The 23,970-nt window shown below is 46.6% G+C and overlaps 8 protein-coding genes across 8 annotated transcripts; 3 read left to right on the top strand and 5 right to left on the bottom strand.

The window, feature by feature from the left end:
• Positions 1-77: 77 nt before the first annotated feature.
• EDB82DRAFT_542410 (uncharacterized protein) lies at positions 78-739 on the bottom strand. Its single transcript, XM_025725960.2, has one exon. It carries the CDS (start codon positions 661-663, stop codon positions 199-201), a length of 465 nt encoding a protein of 154 aa, XP_025594507.2. The 5' UTR covers positions 664-739; the 3' UTR covers positions 78-198.
• A 1,720-nt stretch (positions 740-2,459) lies between these two features.
• Positions 2,460-3,807, bottom strand: EDB82DRAFT_518528 (uncharacterized protein). Its single transcript, XM_025725961.2, has 4 exons — positions 3,472-3,807; positions 3,181-3,414; positions 3,046-3,120; positions 2,460-2,976 (listed from the first exon to the last, which is right to left on the bottom strand). Exons 1-4 carry the CDS (start codon positions 3,684-3,686, stop codon positions 2,553-2,555), a joined length of 948 nt encoding a protein of 315 aa, XP_025594508.2. The 5' UTR covers positions 3,687-3,807; the 3' UTR covers positions 2,460-2,552.
• A 1,714-nt stretch (positions 3,808-5,521) lies between these two features.
• EDB82DRAFT_563233 (ketoreductase) lies at positions 5,522-6,684 on the top strand (the record flags this gene model as incomplete). Its single annotated transcript, XM_025725962.2, has 3 exons — positions 5,522-5,588; positions 5,644-5,873; positions 5,926-6,684. The coding sequence occupies exons 1-3, from the start codon at positions 5,567-5,569 to the stop codon at positions 6,682-6,684; spliced, it is 1,011 nt and encodes a 336-aa protein (XP_025594509.1). The 5' UTR covers positions 5,522-5,566.
• A 1,154-nt stretch (positions 6,685-7,838) lies between these two features.
• Positions 7,839-9,457, top strand: EDB82DRAFT_542412 (uncharacterized protein; the record flags this gene model as incomplete). Its single annotated transcript, XM_025725963.2, has 2 exons — positions 7,839-8,939; positions 8,985-9,457. 2 exons carry the CDS (start codon positions 7,839-7,841, stop codon positions 9,414-9,416), a joined length of 1,533 nt encoding a protein of 510 aa, XP_025594510.1. The 3' UTR covers positions 9,417-9,457.
• Positions 9,458-9,815: 358 nt separating this feature from the next.
• On the top strand, positions 9,816-11,581 carry EDB82DRAFT_518531 (uncharacterized protein). Its single transcript, XM_025725964.2, has one exon. It carries the CDS (start codon positions 9,976-9,978, stop codon positions 11,503-11,505), a length of 1,530 nt encoding a protein of 509 aa, XP_025594511.1. The 5' UTR covers positions 9,816-9,975; the 3' UTR covers positions 11,506-11,581.
• On the bottom strand, positions 11,582-13,193 carry EDB82DRAFT_518532 (phosphatidylserine decarboxylase-domain-containing protein). Its single transcript, XM_025725965.2, has one exon. The coding sequence runs from the start codon at positions 13,042-13,044 to the stop codon at positions 11,686-11,688; it is 1,359 nt and encodes a 452-aa protein (XP_025594512.1). The 5' UTR covers positions 13,045-13,193; the 3' UTR covers positions 11,582-11,685.
• A 1,058-nt stretch (positions 13,194-14,251) lies between these two features.
• EDB82DRAFT_563243 (uncharacterized protein) lies at positions 14,252-19,013 on the bottom strand (the record flags this gene model as incomplete). Its single annotated transcript, XM_065609777.1, has 6 exons — positions 14,252-14,392; positions 14,479-16,854; positions 16,885-17,689; positions 17,740-18,031; positions 18,084-18,853; positions 19,000-19,013. The coding sequence occupies 6 exons, from the start codon at positions 19,011-19,013 to the stop codon at positions 14,252-14,254; spliced, it is 4,398 nt and encodes a 1,465-aa protein (XP_065463641.1).
• A 1,292-nt stretch (positions 19,014-20,305) lies between these two features.
• On the bottom strand, positions 20,306-22,753 carry EDB82DRAFT_569913 (uncharacterized protein; the record flags this gene model as incomplete). The annotated part of the gene is made up of 2 exons (XM_025725968.2): positions 22,731-22,753; positions 20,306-22,672 (listed from the first exon to the last, which is right to left on the bottom strand). The coding sequence occupies exon 2, from the start codon at positions 22,637-22,639 to the stop codon at positions 20,306-20,308; it is 2,334 nt and encodes a 777-aa protein (XP_025594514.2). The 5' UTR covers positions 22,640-22,672; positions 22,731-22,753.
• Positions 22,754-23,970: the final 1,217 nt, after the last annotated feature.

Below are 23,970 nucleotides of genomic sequence, written 5' to 3' on the forward strand. Positions count from 1 at the left end.
ACAAGACAAGGATATTATGAATATGCCAAGTATGCCCATAACAGAATGTCCCTGCGTCTCAAAGGCAATGTAAGTAGGGTTCGTTGTGCAATATTGATGTGACAGATGATGAAAACCAGATATCAGTCCTTGTAAATGGAGCATTTTTTTCGTGGCCGTGATAAGTTGTGCACCCGGAAAATTACCTCATCCTCCTCATCAAGGCGCAGTGGGTTCCAGAGTCGTTGCAACGACGCGTTTCGCCAAAATGACACCCTTCAGTTCACCAAATCTTCCAGCGGAAGACCAGATGGTGCAATAAGGTACATTGGTCGTGATGTAGTTGACGCCCACACAACCAGGCGACTCGTCGCAGTGATCCAGGCATTCAGAGAGAGAATTGGAGAGGTAGATGCCCCCGATGGGTGTTGTACTGCCGGCGAAGCTGTCGCAGTAAACCTCGTATTCACCAGTAGGGCCATATTGTGGACTTTCGATACTGCATGCTGGTTCTCCTTCCGGGACAGCACTGCTTGTTGTGACGGGGGCAGTTGTTGCTGTCGCGGTTGCGGTGGTCAAGTCAGTTATGACAGTGGTAGTCGTATCGGTGGGACGGCATGGTCCAGCGCTAGCTCCAAGAACGAAAAGGCCAAGAGAGCCTACGATCATGTTGAGTTGAACCATCTTAATGAGCGACTGTGGTAAGTTTGGCAACTAAAAACACAAAAGAGTGAGAAGAAAACGAGACTGTAAAAGAAACTGCTCTCGTAACCTAAATATTAAATCTCAACATCCCCTAATTTTCAGCTCAAATGGGTCTACTAAGAACTTGTCAGCGCACTATTGGAAGACTATTGACTATCGCGCCGCGCTAGAAGCCCCGTAAACACGCTATCGATTTCCGGATTAAACCCAGCAAGTGTTCATTTTAATTGCGAGCCTAGTGCTGTGGAGAGTGTTTCAATTCCTGGGCACTTATTGTAACTGACAGGTGATTAAAGGTTGGATACTGAATAATTCGCAAGGCCAAAGTAGATTAGGGAGACTTCCAGTTGAGATGCTGGGTCAAATCCTTCAAGTTTCAAGGCCCGAAGATGCTGTCGCCTTGGCTTTGTCCTCACGATGTCTCTAGGGAATTTTTGTTCAAGTTGCACTGAATGGATTACCGAGATGGAAATATGTCTGTTCTTTAGTTGGAACTCCAATCTTTTACGCGAGTTAGCTTCTTGAAGGCTTTTCTCCATCTCTGGAGGACATATATCAAGATGCAGTGCCAGTACATACACCGGATGCACCATTGTTGAATCCCACGAATTATCCAGTGAGAGACTATTATGACAATATCATGTTAGAATCCTATCAGGCTCCCTTCTGATACAACGAGGTCTATGTCGAGTCTTTTGATGGCAAGATCTCAATGACTCATATTCCGGGCCACCTTCACGCAAACATGCGATCGTGTCTTCCCGCAATGACGATTGAACAGGGAAGTCGGTGGCTGCTACGTAACATGACGAACAACGAGTATATTCGGATGGAGAGTGCTATCACAGATGAAGGTGAAATAACCGTCTGTCACGTGGGAAACAGTTGGCTCACTTGAAATATGCTCCTTCGCTGGTTGATTACTTGTCGAGGCCATCATACCCGTCCAAACCCGTCTTCAGGGGAAGAGATTGGACGCTCTGCGCTACTTGATAAGTAAATAACCTCAGGCACAGGACGAGCCTAGTGTGCGGCCATCCAAGTAGCTTCCTGAGCGCAGCCTGGGCCAGGCAGTTTTTGTCAAGGTGGCTTAAACACCAGCTGTTGGTTCTGTGGAGGGCTCGCTGTATTAGCTCATGTTTCCTGTTAGCGAGACGGATCTTCACGACATGTTAGCTGAGGTTATTGCCTGCAAGAGACCTGGCATCATCACCGGAATCCGCGGACACATTAGAACTTACTCATAGAGAGAACAGCCTCGTTTATGACATTTTCTTCAGTCAGCTAAAGAAATAGGCGAGGCTACTGTCGAGGATGGCGGTAATGTACAGCTCAAAGTGCAGCTTGCGGCGTCTGTAGGAGATTATGACGCATTTCCCGAGCTTCTTCTTACTAGTTTCACGACGGCGTTTTGTGGTATGCTACATATGAAGCCTGAGGAGCTAAACACGAATGTGGCGGTCACGAGTATGGGCATCGACTCACTTGTGGCTGTGAAGGGTTAGGGAATGGTTTATGCAATATGTAGGTGTTAAGGTATCTGTGTTGAAAGTAATCTCGCTTAACACTGTTTGGTAGAGTTGTGCAAGGATGTCTTAGCTGTATAGAGGAAGCAAGTTTAAGTGTAAATATTAAATAAGAGATATAGGATAGGGAAAGGTGTTCATAATTGTAGGATTTATTACTAGAATAAGGTTACTGAAAGAAATATAATAAGGATAATTCATCAAGTTAGTCTTTAGATTTTACTAGCTTTCTTTTATCTTAAATCAATATTTGACAAAACACTAGTCTATTAAAACCTAGCTATATGCAATGATATTCTAGAGAATCTGCTCTTACTCATAGATAGCCAAGAAAGAGTATATTTATGGGAACATAGCTTCTTCAAGGTATGGTAAAACCTGGGACAGATCCCGATAAGGATTTACCTTCCCTTCGAGAATGAGATCGTCTACCGTAGCCTTTCTATACCCTGGAACATCCCAAATATCAGAACCAAGCATACTCGTCAATTCGCCTGTTCCCCAAAGCTTGCGGTAAAACCAGGCTGGAGAGAGACGGGAGAGGACAGGATGATCAGAGTTACGGTGAGTATGGAAGTCCTCTACAGCCTTTTCAACGCTTTGAGTGAAGATCTTAGGCTCCTCGCCGTGTTTTTTCTGGAGTGCTTCGGCGATCTCTTCGCCAGTGGGGGCGAGCTCGATTAAACCGATGGCTCGGTTGCTGATTTTGGCGATAGGATTGCGGGTGAAGATCGAGACGTATGCGGCCGCAACATAGTCTGCCGTGCTATATTACAACGTGTGGTCAACTGATGTCCCTAAAATCGCGCCCAGGTGGTTCGGTGTCGAAACTTACCTCATGACAGCCTTTTCTTTGGCCGAATTGCCGGTGTAGAGAAGTCTGTTTCCCTTGATGTCAATTCCCATTGCGCTAGGTCAAATCTTGTCAGCAATTCTGGCAACCATCGCCGGTTATCAAGAAAGTACTCACATAGAGCCGAGAGTAAACTCTGCGAAATTGCCGATGAGAATAACAGTCAATGGAATACCCGCTTGCCTAGCAGCCTCCTGAATGTCCTCCTTCTTCCTCAAGAGAGGGATCAGCATCCCTTCTTCACCGTAGCGAAGCCCGAGGTCGGATGGTACGAACAGCTTGACCTGGGTTCGGGGGATAGCCCGGACAAAGCCTTGCTCCGCATCGACACCGTTGTCCCCTACTAGAGAGCTGACGATTTCTTAGTTCTCGTCCCATTCAGTACACGGCGACCTCTTTTAAACTTACATGACAACATCAATGTCGTGCAAGGCTGCGACTACTGCATCTTCGTCAAAGGGGTCTACCTTGATGGTGGGGACGTTGGCGGGGAAATTGGAAGCGTCCGATTCAGGCCGGTACAAAATGGTGACAGGTGCGCCGGACGCGACAAATGCAGCAGCAATTCGAGAGCTGAATAACCCGCGATGGCCGTAGACAGCGATACGGTTCCAAGACATCATGTATGATTGGAATATGCAACTGAAAGGCTGAATAGAGAAGATGGTTGTGGTAGATTAAATAATAGAATAGAGAGAAAGGGGAACGATCTGATCAAGTATTTATACACAAAGACCCATTGATGTAGGCCGATTAAAGACAAGGATTGTAACTACTCTGTACGACGTAACAGTGAATGCCAAAGACAAGGTTAGACGTGGGGTCTTGCTTTAGGACTGCACCTAAGCTACGTAAGTGGAACAAATATTCACTATCACTTTGGGCCTATAGATTTAACTTCTCCTTAAATATTATATAAATTTCGAGACCTTTTATAAATAGATTTAAATGACTATTGGATTCATAAAAGTTAAAGTTATGTTTTTAAAGTTTATAAATTCAGAGAGTGATATTCCATATTGCGCACTTAAACTCAAAGCTTACAAGGAGAACGATAAGTTCTGTGCATCTTGATTTTTTTTTAAATCTATGTTTGTCGCGGTGCTTTCCGGCGTCGAAAAGGACCCATAATCCAGACAGGGATTATACTTGTCATTGCCAAACCTTATTCCTGCACACCTTGTGAACCTGGCCTACGATACCAAACACAAATACATAGCGCAGCTCTTTACTATCAACAGTATCTCTGCCTGTCTCTGACCAGATGCTTGCGTCGTTGTAACGGCGTAAAGCTGCTCTAGTGTGAATAAACTCGGCGGCTGCCCTTATTCTCGTGTTGGCGATATGGTCATTGTACTCCACAAGACTTATTGGCAGGGTGGAAGCCTCTTAGTGGGCTCGTTGGCCTGCACAGGTGGACTTGGAGGGTACTTGCTTGGGTGCGAATAACGGCGGATTGCCGTGCTAAATGAAGGTCACCCCAAGGTCATTATGTGAATGCAAATGCAGACGGAGTAGAACAAATGATCTGAGGCGGAGGTCGCTCATTAGACAGTGGGCGCTTTCATTGAACTATAACATGATATAGGTAGCTTCATTGGAAATGCATATAGTAACAACTATGAGGCCTTTATATGTAATTTTAGTATTCCATTGACTCTCGGAGATATTAGTACCGGTTCACGTTGTTAACACTAAAGCTCAGGCTGGCAGCAACCAGCGAGTTATCAACACTGTTGCTTAATCTAGTGTATGTACTCCCCTTTGCTATTATTAGATTACTGAGCTGGGTTTGCAGAATGGTTTGTCTACTTTTGCATCTTAGAAGGCAAAACCTGCAATAAAAGAAGTAAATCGGTCTAACATCTCATTGTCAGTTACTACTTAAATAACCTTGGTAAGGAAAGATACTATATAATAATATACTGTTCAGAGATTTCCAAGGCTATCAACCGATGCAGAAATTAGAGTGCAGGGTATTAATAGCATCTCTGTATCAGGCTGCTCAATTGTCCACAGAGCATTTCCTGCAGGAATAGGTATGGTGAATAATGGAATACATAGCAGAGAAGGATAATGTGCGGATAGCGAGGGATCTATTTGACATATACAAGAGAAGACTGGATGCGGACTATTGGACTATTTGGGCTATGATGGCATACGATGCAACCGCAGCATAAGATAGTCTGCAGGCCGCTGATATAAATCCGGATATAAGGTTTAAGTCCATAACACGAGTATCCACCAACAAGCCATGCCTAGCTACCACGAAGGGAACCGGGCCGAGAGTAGTCTGATTAAAGTTTGCTAAGAGTTAGAAAAGCTTAGTTCGGATTGCATCTGAGAAGACAGTTTTACCGTCGGCATTTCATGTAAACCGAAGGCCGACAAGAGTTCATTATGTATTTAAGTCCATAAGCTTTGCAGCCAGTCTCCAGCAAGATAATCCAGTTTCTCAATCATCTCCCAAGTATAACGTTAACTTATCCTACAACTATTCGCAATGACTCGAGTTCTTGTCACAGGTATGTTATCTCTGTAGCCTATTTATAACGATGACAGTATCTAACAAATAGGCAGGTGGCACTGGCTTCGTCGCCGGACATGTGGTTGATACCTTACTCAAGCGCGGCCACAGTGTCGTAGCTACTGTTCGTTCGGAGGCAAAGGCCCAGTCAATCCGCAAGGAGTTTCAGGGCGTTGGTAAAGACAAGCTTGACTTTGCTATCGTACCTGACATTGCGGCCAAGGATGCTTTCCAAGGGTTGGGTGCATATGGCCTTGAAGCAGCCATTCACGTCGCCAGTCCCGTGAGTCTGTGGCGTTTTTATAATCTTCTCCAAGGCTAACCCTCCTTTCCAGTTTCACTACAACATCACAGACGCCAAGAAGGACTTGATTGATCCAGCTGTCCTTGGTACAACTTCAGTGCTTGATGCACTACACAAGACTTGTCCCACCGTTCGACGAGTTGCTTTGACTTCATCCTTCGCCGCCATCTTGGACCCCAAGCTATCCTTTACAGGCGCGAAAAAGACTTACACTGAATCCGATTGGAGTCCTCTCACTATGGATGATGCTTATTCCAACCCCGGGCTTGCTTACGCTGCATCTAAAGCGTTTGCTGAAAAGGCCGCTTGGGATTTCATGGCTGACAAGAAACCCAACTTCTCCCTCACAACTATCTGCCCGCCCATGATTTATGGTCCAGTCAAATACCCAGTCAAGTCACTCGACTCTGTCAACACATCGAACCAACTTCTGGCCGATATCATCAATGGGAAGCATAAAGATAGTCTTCCTGCGACTCAGCTCCCTCTCTGGGTTGACGTCCGAGATGTAGCACTTGCCCATGTCAAGGCTGTAGAGACCGATGAGGCAGCGGATAAACGCATCTTTATCACTGCCGGGTACTACAGTAACCAAGATTTGTATAGAGTCCTATACGAGAACTTCCCAGATTTGCGAAACAGGCTGCCGGATGAGGCCAATAAAGGAGGCGACCCAAACCCAGCTCTCGATTCCTTTGGTTATGATATCACTCGAGCAAACACGATTCTTGGAATCGATTGGATACCATATGAGAAGACAGTTATTGATTCAGTCAAGTCTCTTCTCTGAACTTGTTAGTTGCATTTATTTGATGCATTTCAATTTATTATTTATTGAATTTTACAATCAAGTATTACATTACCGCATGGTTACTCTCCGCAGAGGTATCTTAGGTCTGGGTGTATTACGAGGTCTAGTGATATTGCGTTTAGGATTGTAACGAGGCGTGCTTGGATGATGGGTTGGTGTTTAAACGTAGTAGGGCATCGTCAAAGTGAGACGAGACAGATAGTAAATAACATGGGACAGAGAGTATGCCTATCAATCACTAACAAACCCAACTTTATCGCGCTACAGCCATCGTTAAATTCCTAATTGAAACACTTAAAAGCTTAGGCTACAAGTCTAGTCAAACAAGTGGCTCACACTCGACATACTCCTGCTCTGGTTGATCACCTGGCGCGGTGATCAAGCAAACCCCTACTCATAGGAAGAGCTTGAGAGATATATTAGCAAGAATATAGACGAGATGATGTATACACTAATTTCCCTTAGCAATCAACACCACAAACACTGTCATATCAGCTTATGAAATTTCGTAGCGCGTTTTGACTGTATATATGTAGCGTAAGAATCGACCAAGCATAGAAGAGAGCTGCATTGGATAGACTTCCCAATTAGCTAGCGGGCTCAAAACGCGCTACCGAATTTCATGAGTTGATACGGTAGTCCAACCAGCTTGTTTGTGTGAAATCCGGCCATTAATTGACGATCGAAAGGTGAAATGGCCAATGGCAGTTACTGCATTTTCATTTGGTTAGTAATCAGCCATATTAGTCAAGCTGTTCCAAGACATTTACTCGTTGGCTGGCCAGGAGGAGGGGGCAACTAGGCAAGCTGAGTGTCCTGTTTTCTGAGACATCACACATGCTTTAGGTCTACGATCTGTTGATCTGCACTAGCCAAGTTCAAAGCGCTGCAGATATCCGTAGACTTGTCTAAATTCTCACCGCCGATCTTTTGAACTAAGACAGAAGAAACCTGGAATGATAGTCGTAATTGAGTTTAGACTTTCAGCTCACCCAACAGGATCATCCCGAAATCGCCACGTCCCGCTTTGACATCATTTTCATTTCATATCTGCTGCCAGCCTTCCTCTGAATCATTTCTTTAATGATACCATTCCTCCATTTTTTCTCCAAGCCAGGTTACTCTGATCTATCATGACCGAACTGAAGGTGCGCAAAGATGTTCGCAAGCTCTCCGATCAAGAGCGCGATACTGTTATTCGTGCATTTAAACATATTATGGAGTTACCACCAGATGATGAGAATTCATATTTCACCATTGCCGGCTACCATGGCTTACCTGAGCCTCAGTATTGCTATCATGGCGTCGTTCTCTTCCCGACCTGGCATCGTGCATATATCTGTCGACTAGAAGAATCTTTGCGAACTGCACCTGGTTGTGAAGATCTGGCTCTTCCATACTGGGACGAAGCCTCCAATAAGACCAGAGAAGAGGGCATTCCTCGTCTTTTTACCGATAGAGAGTACACATTCCAAGATGGGGCCTCAATTCTTAACCCTCTCTGCTCTTACAAACTCCAGAAAGGCATTGTGGATGTAGACGACAAGAAAACTAGCAAGGATACCAAGCCAGTAGGATATCAGACAGTGCGGTACCCATACTCTGGTCTGGTCAGTGACAAATTTGCAGACAGGACCAAAGTTCACAACTCAGCCTTGGATGGGAAGACGCCGGACGAAGTGACCAAGATTCTGAATCAAAATGTCATTCGCTGGTTACATCTCCAGAAATTCCAGACCTATAACGAGAAATGGATTTCGGCTGGCGAAAAAGACAATTATGTCAATTGCCTTGAAGCACCCAACTACACAGTATTTTCCAATGCCACGTCGGCCGACAGGTACAACGAGGAGAACAGAGGCAAACCAACGGTTTCTCCTGTCATTCCCATTGAGCAACCACACAACGCTATTCACCTTGCTGCTGGAGGGTTTGATGTTCCTGGCGACAACAATCATAATGTTTATGCTTTTGCGAATGGAGATATGGGGGAGAATGACACGGCAGCCTTCGACCCTCTTTTTTTCTTCCATCACTGCTTTATCGATTATATATTCTGGAAGTGGCAAGATCGTCATAACAAGACAGACAATCTCGACATAATGAAGGGATATCCTGGGACGCAGCTTATGAAGCGTGGCAAGGCAATCGCAAACTTTACCATGGACTATCCGCTTGAACCTTTTAAGATAATAGATCAAACTACTGGACAGCAGCGAGACATGACATCGAATGTATGTACATCAAAGCCACATATGAGCAGGACTAACACCCCCCAGGATGTGATAGATATCTCCAAGCTTGGGTACACATATTCCGAGTCAGGCCTACCTTACTTGAATCTCATGGCCCCGGCTCAAAGATTCGTAGATGCACCAAAGTTGAAGATCAGCGGGATCAATCGCTCCAAGATCTCCGGTTCTTTCGTCGTGTCTGTATGGGCCAAGACCAGTGAGGGGATGCCCGACCGTCTTCTTGAGACCAAGCCAGTCCTCAGTCGTTGGAATGTTGAAAAATGCGGAAATTGCCAGAGCCACCTGGAAGTCAAATTTATTGTCCACCTAACTGGCTTTGATCATGAGGAAGCTCTCTACACGGAGTTTTATGCTAAGATTCATACAAGAGAAAAGCCTGAAGGAGAAAGAAAGATTGCAGGAAGAGAAATTCCAATCACGTTGAATGCTTGTAGAGCTGTGGCAATAATTAGGTAGCGACTGATACTAATGTTAATCACATTTACACGTACGCTTATTTATCAATAGACATCAAGAGCTCAAACGATATAAATAATTACAAGGAAATATTATTGGTCTTTTATACAGTCTATGCAATTGGACAATCGGATGTTAAAACACCTTGAAGGAGTCCCTTACTTACGTGGTAAATATTTTTAACTCGAGGGTAAGTTCATACAAATGTCGAAAAGCTCGGGCTACAAGCATAGTCGATTATCTATCCCATCCCTGCTCATTCATCTCTGTTGCTTTCATAGCCACATTTTGATACCGTGGCATATTCACAGCCACTCAAAAAGCCCTGCACCGCCCCAAGGTCCAACCAATACCTCGATTCGAAGCGGGGTTGAGTTGTTTCATTGGAAGATGCTCCAACGCGTCTTGATCCTACTGCGATGCTGTGACGTGATTTATCCACATAAACAAGGCAACAGCTTATAACCAGACACTTCATATAGGATGACTATGACTGAAAAGAATAATTCCTTTTTGTCGTCTTACCTTCCGTCATCTTCCTTTTGAAACATTCTCAATCATGTCATCAACCACTAACATCAACACTATACCCGCTGAGCTTTTGAGTAAGATCTTCTCTCATGTCCGCGATGACTCCAAAATTGGACAAGAGTCAATTGCACAAAGTCGCTTGGTATCACGAAGATTCAGAGATGCGTCCTCGGTTTTCCTCGTCACCGAGGTCTCAGTCTGTCTCAACACAGAGTCCTTCGCACGTTTCGAAACTATCTGTGCCCATCCCATATTCAGTAAAGGCGTGCAGAAAGTCCACATCTTGTTATCATACTACGAAGTCGAACTGGCCAACGACAAACAGCTGTACATGAAGGAAGCCAATTCAAGGCTTTTGCGACACTGGGAAACCATGGAACGAATGAGAGGGTACAGAAAACGGTACGACATTTCAGACGAGTTGTTTCGATGGTTAGGAAATATTGCTTGGAGCAGTAGCTCTGACGTCCAGCAACTGATCAGAGGAGAAGACCTCCAGGCGCCTCCCACACCAATCCAAAAATTGTACCTCAAGGCATACGACATGTACAAGACGAGATTCGACGACCAAGAGAGCCTGCGAAAGGATAATGCACATATCGATCGCCTAGTACATGCTTTGTGTTCTCTCCCAGGCCTCCAATCACTAAATATGGATGACACTCATGGGAAAAAGATGATCATGAGAGAAACAACACAAACCAAGCTCGGTGCCAATCATCTAGCACCTGAAGACTTTACCGACACTGGGTATAATCGAAACATCTTGCAACATTTTGACACTTTCATCCGTCAATCTGGCTGGTGCGGCTCTTTCAAAACAGATGGCTCACGCCAACACAATGGAGAGCTTGACATTTCGACAATTCCTCCTTTGGAGATGCTGGGGGAGTTGTGCTCCCAGCTTGGTGAGAATGGAGTTAGGCCCAAGCAAATTAGAATCGCCTTGAAGCCACCGCCCGACATGCGACTGTTGACAATGTCTCCCGCACAGCAAGAAAACGTGAAGCGGTTGGTTTCACAAGCTTCAGGCTTGACATTCCGTTTCGACTTTTTCTCTCGTCCTCATAATCTTAACGAGAATCCCAGAGATGAGATGATGGCACTGGGCTCTATCACGAAGCCATTCTTTAGCGCGCCGAATCTCGAGTTTCTAGATATCTACTTTGTAGAATACCCTCGGTACTCAACGCCAACCGTCTCTTTGGGTGAGATACTGCCTTTGGATATGTCCTGGCCGCGACTGGAGACTCTTCGGCTACAGTACCAACCCATGACTATCGATGAGTTGAGAGGATTGGTCAGTAAGCATCGTTCAACCGTTCGCGAGTTCAAATTACCATCTCCATGGTTTCTTCAAGGTAGCGTACACGATGCTTTGAAGACTATACGTGATTTCGAGAATCTGGAAAGCGTTTCCATGACGTTTCCCAAAGGGTCTGACTTTCGGGGTACTGGTACATTGGACTTTAAATGGCCCCAGGACGAGATCAAGAGTTATCTGCTCAAAGAGACTGATGTCTTCCCACTTCAGGACAAACTGGATTACACTAGATAGACTTTTCTGAAGATAGTTGTTGCAATGGGATCTCACTTCAGTATTTCTTGGAAACTTTCACTATTCCCATGACATAACACAATTATGACTGGGATACAAGATTATCTCATGTAAATTCTAAGTTTATGCTGAGGACTTTCGTCAATTAAGGTTAGGTCTATGAGAGTTAAAGACTACAGGCTACTCGCATGGGCTAGCTATGGCCAGAGCACTGTTTACACGGTTGTTATACTCCGTAGCCATGTTCCATGGCGGCGCATTGCAAAACTCAAGCTTGATTCCTTTCTGAACTACTAAGCAATGAGTGCTGCCCCCAAAATGAAACATACCAATATCCTGTCCTTTGATTACAGTGTCACCCACCGAGACCGTAAACTCACAACCCGAAACCTCAGCCATACCGACGAACACGACAGCCATCAGACCTATCGTTGGATTCTTCGCCTCGATCCAGATTATAGCTCGCGTAGCTACAGCGCTGAGGTAAGGCTGTGAGTTATTGGGTGCAGCAGGGTCTGCATATCTCCAGTCTCCAGCTCCGGCTATGCCTTCGAAGAAATTCTCGCTGAAGTATGTGCCAGGAACCTTTTCAATCCCAACAACACTGCCACTGACGGGAGCATGCCAGCGATGGTAGCTCTTTGAGCTTAGGAAGGCCTGGTAGACTGTGCCACCGATAAATTGAGTTGCCAGTGGGTTGCTGTTCATCATTCTGTCCAGGGAGTAAGGTTGAGATTTGAGCCAGAATGTGTCTTGTAGTTGGACGTTTTCAGCCAACTTGAATGGAGCTGACTCGCAAGCATTGACTATGACCAGTGTTGGGTCAGGACAGTTCAACGTTGGAGAGGCATCGTCGGGACATTCGACCGGACGAACGCCATTTCGGAATTTCCTCGTGAAGAAACCGTCCCAACTTGTGTAGCCAAAGTAGGGTGCAGTTGGATCGCACACAAAGATCTCATCGAACTTCGAACCATCCTTGCCGCAATTCGCTGCATCTTCAATCATCACCAGTGATTCTGGGGATAACCAATGCTTTAAGGTAGCCTTTGACGCAGGTGAGTTTAAAAACGAACCCCAAGTATTGAGTACATCCTTGAAAGAGGCGTTGATGGCCGGTATGAGCCAGAAGTCGTAACCAGCCATCGTACCCATTGGCCAATCTAGAATAGTATTGATGGGAAGTCCGATCAATTCCATAGCTGTTTCGGGTGTTTCCTTGATATAGAACGGCGGCGATGATTTAATGAAGATATTGACCACGTTTAAAAACTCGTCAAAACTTTGAATGGCTGGTACACCGGTTGGGTCGTAGTGCTTGGATGACTGGGTAAACATGTCGTCGGACAGGGTTTTCCAGGTTGGATTACTGTGGACGAGCTGTTGAAAAGCAACGAGACTTGGATCAAGCGGGAGATCATTTCTCTGGTTCGCTTCATTGAGCTTGGCTGCTAGCCATCGCTGAATTCTTGGTCGCTGCGGAGGAGCGAATTTGCCCATAGGCCTATGGCCCGTGGTACGTTGTGCTGGAACTCTCATGGTTCCAAGCTGTGTGAATGGGATAAAATTGATCAAACACCACCGCTAAATGTTTCTTGATAGCGGAAGATGTATGTGAGAGATGCGATGCTGATGTATTCGTGGTTGGAATGTACCACCAAATGAACTAAAGGGATGAGTAGCCAGTCTCAGGCGCCGAGGGAGTACATGATGACTGATGGAATGAGACATGCAGCTTTTCAGCTGGCCACATATGCAGATCACGATAATTGATCTACCGAGATGACTACAGTAGTAGTTCCATTGGTCACGATTATTTGTCAGTGATGTAATTCTGTGTTGTACAACTGATACGAGACACCGTGCACACGGGAAGTCAATAGTCTACAGAAGGTTTTGTAGTGTATCACGATCTCACTAGAGCCAGCCACTACAAGCGGTATTTACGGTATGCCGTTTAGCGTGTGGAGTTCATCGCATCTCAACTTGATGCATGAGCTTGGCTACACAGCGGTTTGAATGACAAACTGTATGAAAACAGTGATGGTTAGAAAAAATGAGTCTGACCCACCGTGGGCTGAGTACCGACTCACCTTCAACTACCGCCACGTTGAGGAAAATATGTCAGGGTACGTATCCGCACTCTTTGTCGGATCCCAGAGTTAGATCTTATAGCTCCTTGGACCTAAACTGTGCATATTAGTTTATTCCTATCCATACAGACTGGCGGTATATGTTTGCATCTTTCGTTGACGGATTCCCTCAGATGCAACCCACTCGAGTATGACTTCAAAGGTTTCGTCTACGGTAGAAGAAGCACTAGTGAGAGAATTACCAGAGAATCAGGCAGGGGGGCCCCGAAGAGAAAAAAAAAAAACAAGGCCTAAAAAAGACCAGCCCACGAAAATATTAGTGCTTGTAGGTTGTTTACTCACTGAAACTAGGTGCTCTAATATTTGCACAAACCACTAAATCGGTAACACAATCAGCTTTCAGGCATATTGGGTTCTGTTCAACACCACACTGTACCACTTAGACAAATGGAAAGTTACTCATTCTTTTAATACAAATTGTTTTGCGCTTAGATAAACTTGATTACTACTTTGTATTATACAACTCCAATTAATAGAAGTTCCTCCTCTGCTCCGCCAAAGCCCCCAACTTCAATGCAAGAAGCTTACTAGCAGACACTTCCCTCATATGCCCATGCCCTTGTCCAGCCTCTTCACTTCTTCCCCTCGAAGCATTAACACCTCCAATCCCACTCATACTCATATTCCTCGACATGCGCAAACTGGAAACACTTAAACTTCTCCTCTCTGCTACAGACGATGCCAAACTCATACTCTGTCTCGCTGAAGAAGCAACACTCTGTCCACGAGATCGCCTATTCATTCCATCCATCTTCAATAGCGATTCTCCTCCCGATGAATGAGGCATTGAACTTGTAGCGCTTGATGCTCCGAGACTTACGGAGGTTCGTCGTGAGGATGGTGATGACGTGCGCGATGATACACTTGGTGTTGATGCGTATCCTGTCATCATCATCATTCGCGCACTGAGCATTTGGTTGGGATCTGACGATAGAGCTGTCTGGAGGTTCTGCAGCTGGTATGGACTAGCCATGTATGTGTTGGGCATACTGCTCAGCCGGCGAATTGCAGTCTTATTGTTCTGGATAAATGAAGACATGCTCGAAACTGCTCCCACGTTGAGTCTCTCTGCTGCTGAATCCACTGTAGTCGTGTTGCTTAAGTTGTTCCCACGTTCTTGATGCACCGCGTTGACACTGCTTGGTTCAGGCTCCGGTGGTACTTCCTCAACCATCATACTGATACGGTGGTTGATCTGTGTCACCACCTCGTCAAAGTTTGTCTTTTGAGACGCGGTGTAGAAATCGCTCTGCTCCAGCATCGTCTCGCTGCTGACTTCCCTTGTAAGCACGAAGAATGTGCCATCGCGGATGCATTTTCTGACAAATGCCCATCGCGTGCGAGCAGGGTTGTGCTCAAGCTCCGGCTGGTACACCGAAAGACGTGCAAGTTGAGCATAGAACATTGCCAATCGATGAGCCATCTTCTCAAGTGTTCGTAACAAGAACGTAGATAGCGCAGCCAATGGTGTGGCATCAGGATCGGAATGATCAAGCATGGACGCAACATTGTCAAAAGCATCCATGCCGTTGCAAGCTTCTTGTCGCAGATCTTCAAGAAGTTCAATGTCGAGCTGAACGCATTTAGCTGTGTAGCTAAATACGCCTCGCTCCTGGAAGCGGAGTTGAGATGTGGGATCGCAGATAAAATCGCCGAGGGCGCTAATCTCCTTGGTGATGAGTGCTGCGTCGGGACTTGTCTTTGCGCGAGCAATGACTCCCAGGATGTCAGGTAGCTTGTAAGCAGCGCCAGGTCCACCAGCGCTTGCAAAGACAAATGAGAGTCGCAGGACAAGCTCCTCCAACTTGGGGCCAAACAATGCCGCGAAGCCACCCTGCAAGAGACGGCTCTGGTAGCCGTAGAAGGTACGAATGGCGATGATGTTGGGAAGGTCTTCGCGCTGCCAAATGTTGGTAATACCATTGGGGTCATCCTTTGAAGGTGCATCAAGAGTGTCTCCCATAATATCGTTCATCTCGAATTGATGCGCGACAAGAGTCTCAACAGTGGTTCGCAGATACGCTGACCAAAGATCATGCAGCTTGGAAACATCCTTGTCGCGATAGTCAGGCTTGGGCGACAAATGACCGATGAAGTAACGGGTAAGCAGACTGGATACTTCGGGATTGTTGGTGTGGGCCAAATTGTCGAAGGATTTGGTGCAGTCCACTCCGGCATTAGACTTGATGATGAGTGTACCACCGGGATGCATCGGACAGAAGTCTGTAACGTCGTACACACTGCCGTGTACAGCAATCCACATTCGTCCGCCCTTGCGATGACCAGTGTGCAAGGCCAAACTGGATTGTGAGATGGTCGGCAGATTGACGGGTATGGCTCGTGGAGACATGAACACGTCCAACATGAAACGTCGCTCAGCGAAAGCTTTGTTGATGATCTTGTCCACCGTCTCCATAGTAGCAGTGCGATACGTGTAGATGGCCTTGCGAATACCGCTCATGACAGAGTCAAACACAGAGACAGAACCGCAGACATACATATATCCACCCAAGCCGCCTTGCTTCTTCGACATGACCATGTCACAGACAGTGCTTCCCTGCTCAATGATCAAGGTGTCGATGTATCGAGGGGGAATCTCCTTCTCCACTAGATCGCGCAGTACATCGTCATACACCAAGCCATTGGGATCTCGAGAAAGAGCAAGATGGACTTCCATGAATCCGATATTGACAAGCTTGCGAAGTTCAGATTCGTAGGAGAACTTGTCCCGAGACTGAACTCCGAGATAGAGGAGGTTCCGACCGCCAGAAAGTCCGGATGTTGCAAGTCGGTGCTGCCAGAAGCTGCGGAACGGGGCGATTCCACTGCCACCTGCGAAGTATGCGCAAGGGGCCATGTCATCGATGGGAAGCTGGAACGACACAGGTCGCGAGACGCCGATAAGCACATCATCGGAGAGAATGGCGCTGTCGGCGCCGGCTGAAGGGTCAGGGTTGAAGAAGCCACTCGAGACACCAGCCCGGACGACACTCTCGCCTTGGTCGAACATGGAACAGAGATCATACTCAGAGCGAGAGATTGTGAGGTCAACTGTGCTGGGCAGAAGGTCATTGCTGTAGCTCGAGATGGAGTACGTTCTGGGAACCTCCAGAGTCACAAGGTCAGTCAACCAATCTAGATCGTCGAGGCTAAATGCCTTGTCCCATATGTGACTAGGCGTATCGGTGACGGCTCGCTGGAGAAGATCGCCCAATGAGCCACGAACAGGCCACTCGTCAGTAGCAAGTACTTGCAAGACAGTGCTTGAGGAAGCATGAAGGAGTTCGTGGACTTTGACGGCGAGATCTTTGGTGATGGGTGCGAGATGGCCTCGGCGGAGGATATCAAGGACGTTGAGACGATTGGGAGTGCTGGTGATGGAAGAGAGATGTTGAGCGAAGCGAGACCACGTTCCAGTGGTGTAGACATCGGCTCGAAGGTGATGGTCGAGACCCAAAGCTGCGACCATCTTCGCAACTTCCTCCCATGAATTGAGTGGCATAACTGCCATTCTATCACCAGGCGAAAATGTGATGCCTGTGTCTCGAATGTCGATAGTGACCATGGCAGTCCCCCTCTTAGTATCCTTGTCAATGGAGCTCACGCCAGCCACTTTACCCATGTACCTGCACTCTTCAAAGGTGCCTCTCATAGAATGCGGCTCAAAGTCAAGTTTGCCTCGGAAAGGCTCCAATCGCTCTTTCATGGCGTCGGAGAATTGTCGATGGGTCTCTTCCCATGGTCTGTTGGCGTCTGCAGCTCCAGAAAGCCCGTTGGTAGCGGTACGGCCTGTCTTTGCAGCAACCTCAAGAATGCCAAAGACCTTGTATCTGTGTACGCCCATGAAGCCGCGTTCACCAGTGTAGGCTTCCACGATGCCTTCCAAGACACCTTTGAGGCGTGGGTCGTTGGACTGTTGGACAAATTGAGGAATGGAGTAATGGTATTGGATAGCGGCGATGAACGCACGGTGGTTGGAGGGAAGCCAAGCGCGAAGATGGAGAGCTTCGGCACCGAGGAAGGAGGAGTGTCTGTGATGTTTTAGTACAAAATATGGTGGATAGACGGGAAGAGTACTCACGTCTTTCGACCGAGGAATGCATCCATCATGAGATAGGGTGGGAACTGCAAGCCTGAAGCAGCGGGACAACGCTTCGACAGAGGCGCAGAGAACAAACCCCAGCGAACCCACTTGTCGGCAGAGACATAGTTGTCACCGGCATTGGGGTTTGGTGAAATGCTATGGAAGGCATTGGGCATTCGTTCAAGAATTTCCTTGAGACGGATCATCTCGTGCAAGAGGCCTTCAACATTACCAGTCATAACATGTTCTTGACAGGCAGCGATGGCATCGGGGCCGTGCTGGAATGAAGCTGCAATTAATGGTCAGCGATGAGAGTATTAACAGATGACTAGTAAACTCACCAGATGTATCTGCGCAACCTTTGAGAAAGGCAACTTCCGCACGCTCACCAAACATTGGCCATCGAAGATCTGTGTTGTCAAAACGAGCCAGGTACGGGTATGTCGACTTCGTGTCGCGGATTTTGAGGTTGTAGGATGCTTGATCAGGGAATGATAGATGAGGCAAGGAACGTCCCATGCGTCGAGAGATCTGGAAGTAAGGCAGTGCAATACACATCGGGATACCTTCGAGTTCCTGACACAACTTGTCACCCATCTCGCAAGTGGGTTTTGTCGATGTACTGGAAGTGACAGCGACACCATCCGTGCCATCATGCTTATCCTCAAAACGGTAAATAGAGCATAGCATGCCCAGAGCAACAACAGCTCCCCAAAGTGCCTGGTCGGGAATGTTGTCCTCTGTGCCTTCGACGAGAGGTAGCTTCGCGACAGCTTCTCTGACGCGACCTCGTGCGCAACATCCTGGCATACGCTCACAGAGATCAGACCAGATGCGACCGGGTGATCTAGCGAGAGCAGCGATGGGTTCTTCGTAGTCGGGTGGGCAAAAGCCATGTTCAACGCTGAGGTAGCCGTCGCGCCAGCCTGTGACAGGGCCAATCTCTTCGGCGCGACGAAGGACTTGACGACCAGGTGCGCCAAGGGCTGCAGCGAGGATGGAGTGATCGCTTGCATTGAGAGCATCGAGTTCGGGTTGGGTCTTTGCGCCATCGAGGGTTTCGCGGGATGGGAAGGATTTGTAGAGGAGTTCGTTGATGGACCTTCGTTCTCTGGATGGTGTTAGTCTCTGAAGATCAATGGGACGATGGGCCGAGCGTACCTTGTTCGAAGCCAGTCATCTGCATCGACTCCTCGAGGGATCTTGATGATTAGTTAGTAGTGGTTGAGAGTTGGAGAGGGTGGAGTCAAGACATACATCAAAGGCAGCATGGATATCACCGGGTTGGCTCGCGCCCGAAAAGGCACATCCTCGTCGTTGACTTTGGCTTTGACTGCGACTTTGACTGCGACTACCTCGCGAAGATCTAGACGCAGGACATGAAGCCCCAATGGAGCCAGAAACGGGACAAGAAGCGCGCGACATATTATTAGTTATGATTCAATCGGAACATAAAAAGACAAGATAAACAAAAAAGGTATATGTTTAAACGTGAATAGCCACCAGGGCAATAAGAAGAGAAAATAATACGCAAAGAAACAAAATCACGCCACCAGGGCGATAACAAAAGATTGAATTGGGGATGAAAAGGAAACGAAAGAGAGGAAAAAACGTCCGAGAGTTTATTATTATTATTATGATAGATAAAGAGGGATGAACTTGTTTCAGTTGGCGTTGCAGATGGAAACATGCCAAGATCTAAAGTATGAGATTGCGTTACATCGTTGAGGAGGAAATAAGCATATTATGTGGAGTTGAGACGATGGTGTGTCCGGATATGGGAGAAGCCGTCTTGTGCTGGGAGGGTATTGGTCAAGAGACGATAGCAGACTATCGATAAGGATAAGGATAAGATAATTAGGTAGAGATGAATTGATTTGGATTTGACTGGGGTTATCTTGGCTGGAGGAATGGTGGGCCTCATATTGGTATGTCTTGACATACCCTACAGAGATGATCACGAATATTCACCAACGATGAAGTGATAGACAGTCTAGGAATGAGCAATCATCTATACAGTCTCAATTATTGCAACATGTAGATACCAAGTTAATTGACTAGGAGATACTAGAAAAGCCAATTTGTAACTTAAAAGTCAATGTAGTAATCAGGATAGAAAATTCGACCTTTGTAGTATAGTGTAACTTATTCACATCCTCCTACATATTTTCAGTAGTCAATTTTCTGATACCCTGCGGATTGCCCTTGGCTGAAACTCATTATCAGCCACACTGGTCTAGTTTGTTCTTTAAAAAGGAGATGCTACAGCAAGGATTGCGACGCAATATCGGGAATATTCCCACATACCGGTCTTGACTTATGTGTCAGTCATGCAAAGTCTACCAATGAAAGTTGGTAATTAAGATCTTCAATTACAGGGTACCAACACTAGAAAGCCTGCTATTATTATCTGTTTCGTGTATTGATATACCTGTTAAGACACACTCCAGAGGGATAATATCGGGCACCCGCTAAAAAAAACAAGAGTAGTTAAGGAATATTAAAAACAGAGTTAACAGTTGCATCTGACAATCAATTCTACTCAAACTATAATAGTCTACAACTAAATAAGACGGAAACTCTTCCCATCGTACATGTGCCGGTTTTCCAGATATCTATCCTGTGTCATGTTGTCCAGAAGTGTAGCATCTACTACACAATGGTCCCCTGGCTGCTGTTCCTCAGTTGCCAGGAGCACTAACCCACTTGTGTATTTCGCGTGTCCCCAATTCGGCGGTTCCAGTAGAAGATAGTTGCTAGCTTTGTTCAACTTGCGACTTATCACGCCAGATACAACTACTTCACTAGTATGTTTCTCTGAATATTCTGTGGCTGGAAAGTGCTGGAAATACATCATAGTCATCTGAGAGCCAGCAGCAAAGCAGTCGCGGTCTTTGTTCTCAGTCGTCATTGTGAGCGGATATGCACTGATGATCATTGCGCCATCTGATAGAGTCGGTTGTAACGCGTTGACCTCCATCCCCATCATTGAATACTCTCGCTGAATGCACCTGCGAGGCACCCAACTTCCTTTACCACCAGAGCCTTGACCAGTGTTGGTCAATAGGATATTTGCCCCTAGAGCGCCGGTGCTTATTATCCTCTCAATAAGTTGGGGGGTGTTGATTTTGTAATCGACAGCGGGAAGCTTGTCTGATACCATGGAGAAGAGACTGTAGTACTCATCTAGTTCCAGAGTGGCTTCCCGACCGCGAATCTTATCCACTAGCACTGCCAAAGGGCGCTGGTAGGCGTTCGCATCGAGGATAGTTCCATGACCAGCGCATCTGACGATGGATCTTTGGTAGATAGACTCTGCGGTTGACTCGGCGATTGCCAATGACCTCCCCACCAGCGTTGTTTCGCCAAACTGACCAATGTCGACAGGTAAGTAGGGGAGGGCATTGATGTAGTGATCGTCGAATGGTGAACTGTGTAATATACCAAGAAGCTGAGAGCAACGAATGAGAGGGGCGCCTTCTTGTCCTGTCCAGAAGATGCATTGTTTACTCATATAAGCCTCCTGCAATGTCCAGCAGCGTCGGGTCCACTGGCAGTCCTTCCAGATCTCCTTGACTTGCTCAGCCAACTCAGGTTTGAACAACTGGACATTTATGCCATCGGTCTTCAATTGAGCAAGCTCAGTAGGAAGTGCCACTCCAGGAAGGATCAAAGTGCTCTCGGCATTCGAGTAATAGTCCTTCATCTTCGGCACCTCTCTTTCCTTGTCCTCATAGCTCTCTTGGTCAATACACCATCGATCGACCCAATAGTACCGGTGCTTCAGTACCTTGTCGACTGTTGCGATGATCCTTTCTAGGTCATCAGAGTCGTATGAGTTCCAAGGGTACGAAAGAGCAACGTAGTTATCCACAGGTGTATCCACGGGAATGGTAACAATCTTGTCTTTCAGATGCGACTCATTACTCCGGTAGGCATCGTAAAATCGCTGAGGAATGACCTTGGTCTCTGGTACCGCCAAATCTTTGCCTATCTCGGCCAGCCCACCAGGGAATAGGCAGCCGCATGAGGCTCGATGAAACTTGTCCCTTGGCGCAACGGCATAATATGGTACAGTTCTCGAGACAATGCGTTGAAAGTGCTCCAAAGTGAGACTCTGACCATGGCCACACAACCGATCAAGCGGCAGAAACGGCAGTACCGGCGCCGCAACCTCCAAGTCGGTATCGTTGGTCCTTGCTGCAATAGTCATCAAGAGCTCATCTTGAATCTTTGACCTCGCTGCTTCGAGTGTCTTTTCCATGTCCGGATGGATATCCAAGTACTCTAAGCGCTCCAACGCTAGAGCGAGTAGACTGAACACCTTGGCGAGCGTGATAAAACTTCTTTGATCCCATGATGGCGGTATCTGCACACAAGTCCTCTCCGCATTCTCTTCCACCACGGCCTGTACCACACGGCCATCAGGACAGGTCTTGAGAAGGAGCCCTAGGCTAAGCAGAAACGCAATTCCAACGCCGTTATCATCCAGGCAGATACAAGGGTCTACCGAGGTCAGGTCCGCCCTCTTTCTGTTTTTTCCTTCAATTGTCCGATCTTGCCATGTTGGCTGATCTTCGTCCTCCACCGCATCAGCGTCGTCATAATCATCATGAGTTTCTTGTTCGATCACGCTGATGTGCAATCGACAACCACGAGCTTTCGACTGCCACGACGGGTCTGTACTCATCGTGTGGGCAATCTCATTGTCGGTCATCACGCCGCACATCTTAGGATATGACATCAATCCTCTATAGTCAATATGTGGACCAACAGACTCCGGGCCGCTCCGGGGATGCATGCGATTGCAGTATCTTTGTGAGCTCTCCTCTTTATACCGTGAGATGCTGGCTCTGAGGCTGCGTTCGAATTCGTACCATTCTGGCTTTTCCGACATGGTGAGCTTTCTGGTCTTGTTGCTTTGTATGAACTAAATATCCTTTTAACGTATTGTAATGGTTGACCCACTGGGAGAGGGAGGAACTGACATTTATTTATCGTAACGTCTCAGGACAGGGCCGAGGCTGTACCCGAAAATACAGTAGTTTCTTGGATGAGGCATTTTATATCGAACGATTGAATGGGCATGTAACGGTAAGTCATAAGCAACGTGTATAGTTGCGTTGTTATGGGTTCCATCTCTACTGTAACATCATCAGGTGTTATCTTGGCGTGTTGTTCCCTAGAGTCCATTATAAACAGCAGTCGTAGTCCTTCTGTCAATTATGAATAGTCCACCAAAAAAAAAAAGGCAGAACTTAAGATCTTCATTTATGGATTAATCAAACCATATTACCATCATTGCCTGCTTGGCGTCTTATTATTCTTGTTTCCCCATTCGTATCTCACAGCCTGGTTTTCCATCGTCAGACGGCTTCAGTGTCACCACTGATTGGCTGCTTACGGTCCAGGGGCTGATTCATGGCTGATTGAGAAACTGCCAAGAATGCAGATGTCAGCCCTAAATCCTGTAGCGGCGCGGCACCGCACGTCGAATGGTCCAAATGCCAGCTCTCAACTTACGCTCTTTTCAACTACCGTAATATTATGTGAAATTAGTGGAGGGGGGTAAGTCACCTATGGCATATCACTAGGCCTTACCGTGCTAACTAATTCTATATATCATCTAAGCCGGATAATAAAGGAAAGTGAGGCTATCGTTAATTTGCTTACGTCTCTAGTGAATTCATGTTGCTTTACCTATATCTCACTACAATTGCTTTAATCAGCTTACTCCTCTTAATCAGTTTCACAGAATATTACGGTATCACAAACCATCGTCATCAGGGACAACGGCTACCGTATATGGCTGTATTCTTCACGCGCTGACCTGAAACCTTGAGCTTAGGAATGTCAGCTCGGAACAAGGAATGTGGTGCGAGCCCCTCACCGACACAATGAGTTTCCATAGGCTGAAGGTTATCTGCATGCAGCTCGTGGACCTCGTAAGGCTGATTTCAGAGCAACTGAGTTGGTTGAAATTCCGACAGTTCACCATCATATTTTAATGGAAACTTTGATTTGCCTGATCGTATGAACTGTTACACAGCGGCTGACTGTGGCGTGTCAGCTTTGAAGCCTGCTTAGAATGAAAGCAGAGGAAACATGGAAGGTATAGAATGATAAAAAAATCTGGCCCCGTCCTTGCTGATTGATTTATTCTTGTGCTTCCCTACTCAAGTTGGAGCCTTGTGTTGTTCTTCGTTCAACTTAAATTTCATATTTGAC

This window comes from Fusarium venenatum (genome assembly GCF_020744135.1).
Source record: "Fusarium venenatum strain MPI-CAGE-CH-0201 chromosome Unknown EDB82scaffold_4, whole genome shotgun sequence".
Classification (NCBI taxonomy): domain Eukaryota; kingdom Fungi; phylum Ascomycota; class Sordariomycetes; order Hypocreales; family Nectriaceae; genus Fusarium; species Fusarium venenatum.

What these genes read in the sequence shown, in the direction of transcription:
- EDB82DRAFT_542410 (XM_025725960.2), bottom strand. Translation starts at nt 663, where the DNA reads ATGGTTCAACTCAACATGATCGTAGGCTCTCTTGGCCTTTTCGTTCTT.
- EDB82DRAFT_518528 (XM_025725961.2), bottom strand. Translation starts at nt 3,686, where the DNA reads ATGATGTCTTGGAACCGTATCGCTGTCTACGGCCATCGCGGGTTATTC. An exon ending in GAGTTTACTCTCGGCTCTAT is followed by an intron (nt 3,121 to 3,180) that starts GTGAGTACTTTC and finishes GATTTGACCTAG; the next exon opens with CGCAATGGGAATTGACATCA. An exon ending in AAAGAAAAGGCTGTCATGAG is followed by an intron (nt 2,977 to 3,045) that starts GTAAGTTTCGAC and finishes GTTGTAATATAG; the next exon opens with CACGGCAGACTATGTTGCGG.
- EDB82DRAFT_518531 (XM_025725964.2), top strand. Translation starts at nt 9,976, where the DNA reads ATGTCATCAACCACTAACATCAACACTATACCCGCTGAGCTTTTGAGT.
- EDB82DRAFT_518532 (XM_025725965.2), bottom strand. Translation starts at nt 13,044, where the DNA reads ATGAGAGTTCCAGCACAACGTACCACGGGCCATAGGCCTATGGGCAAA.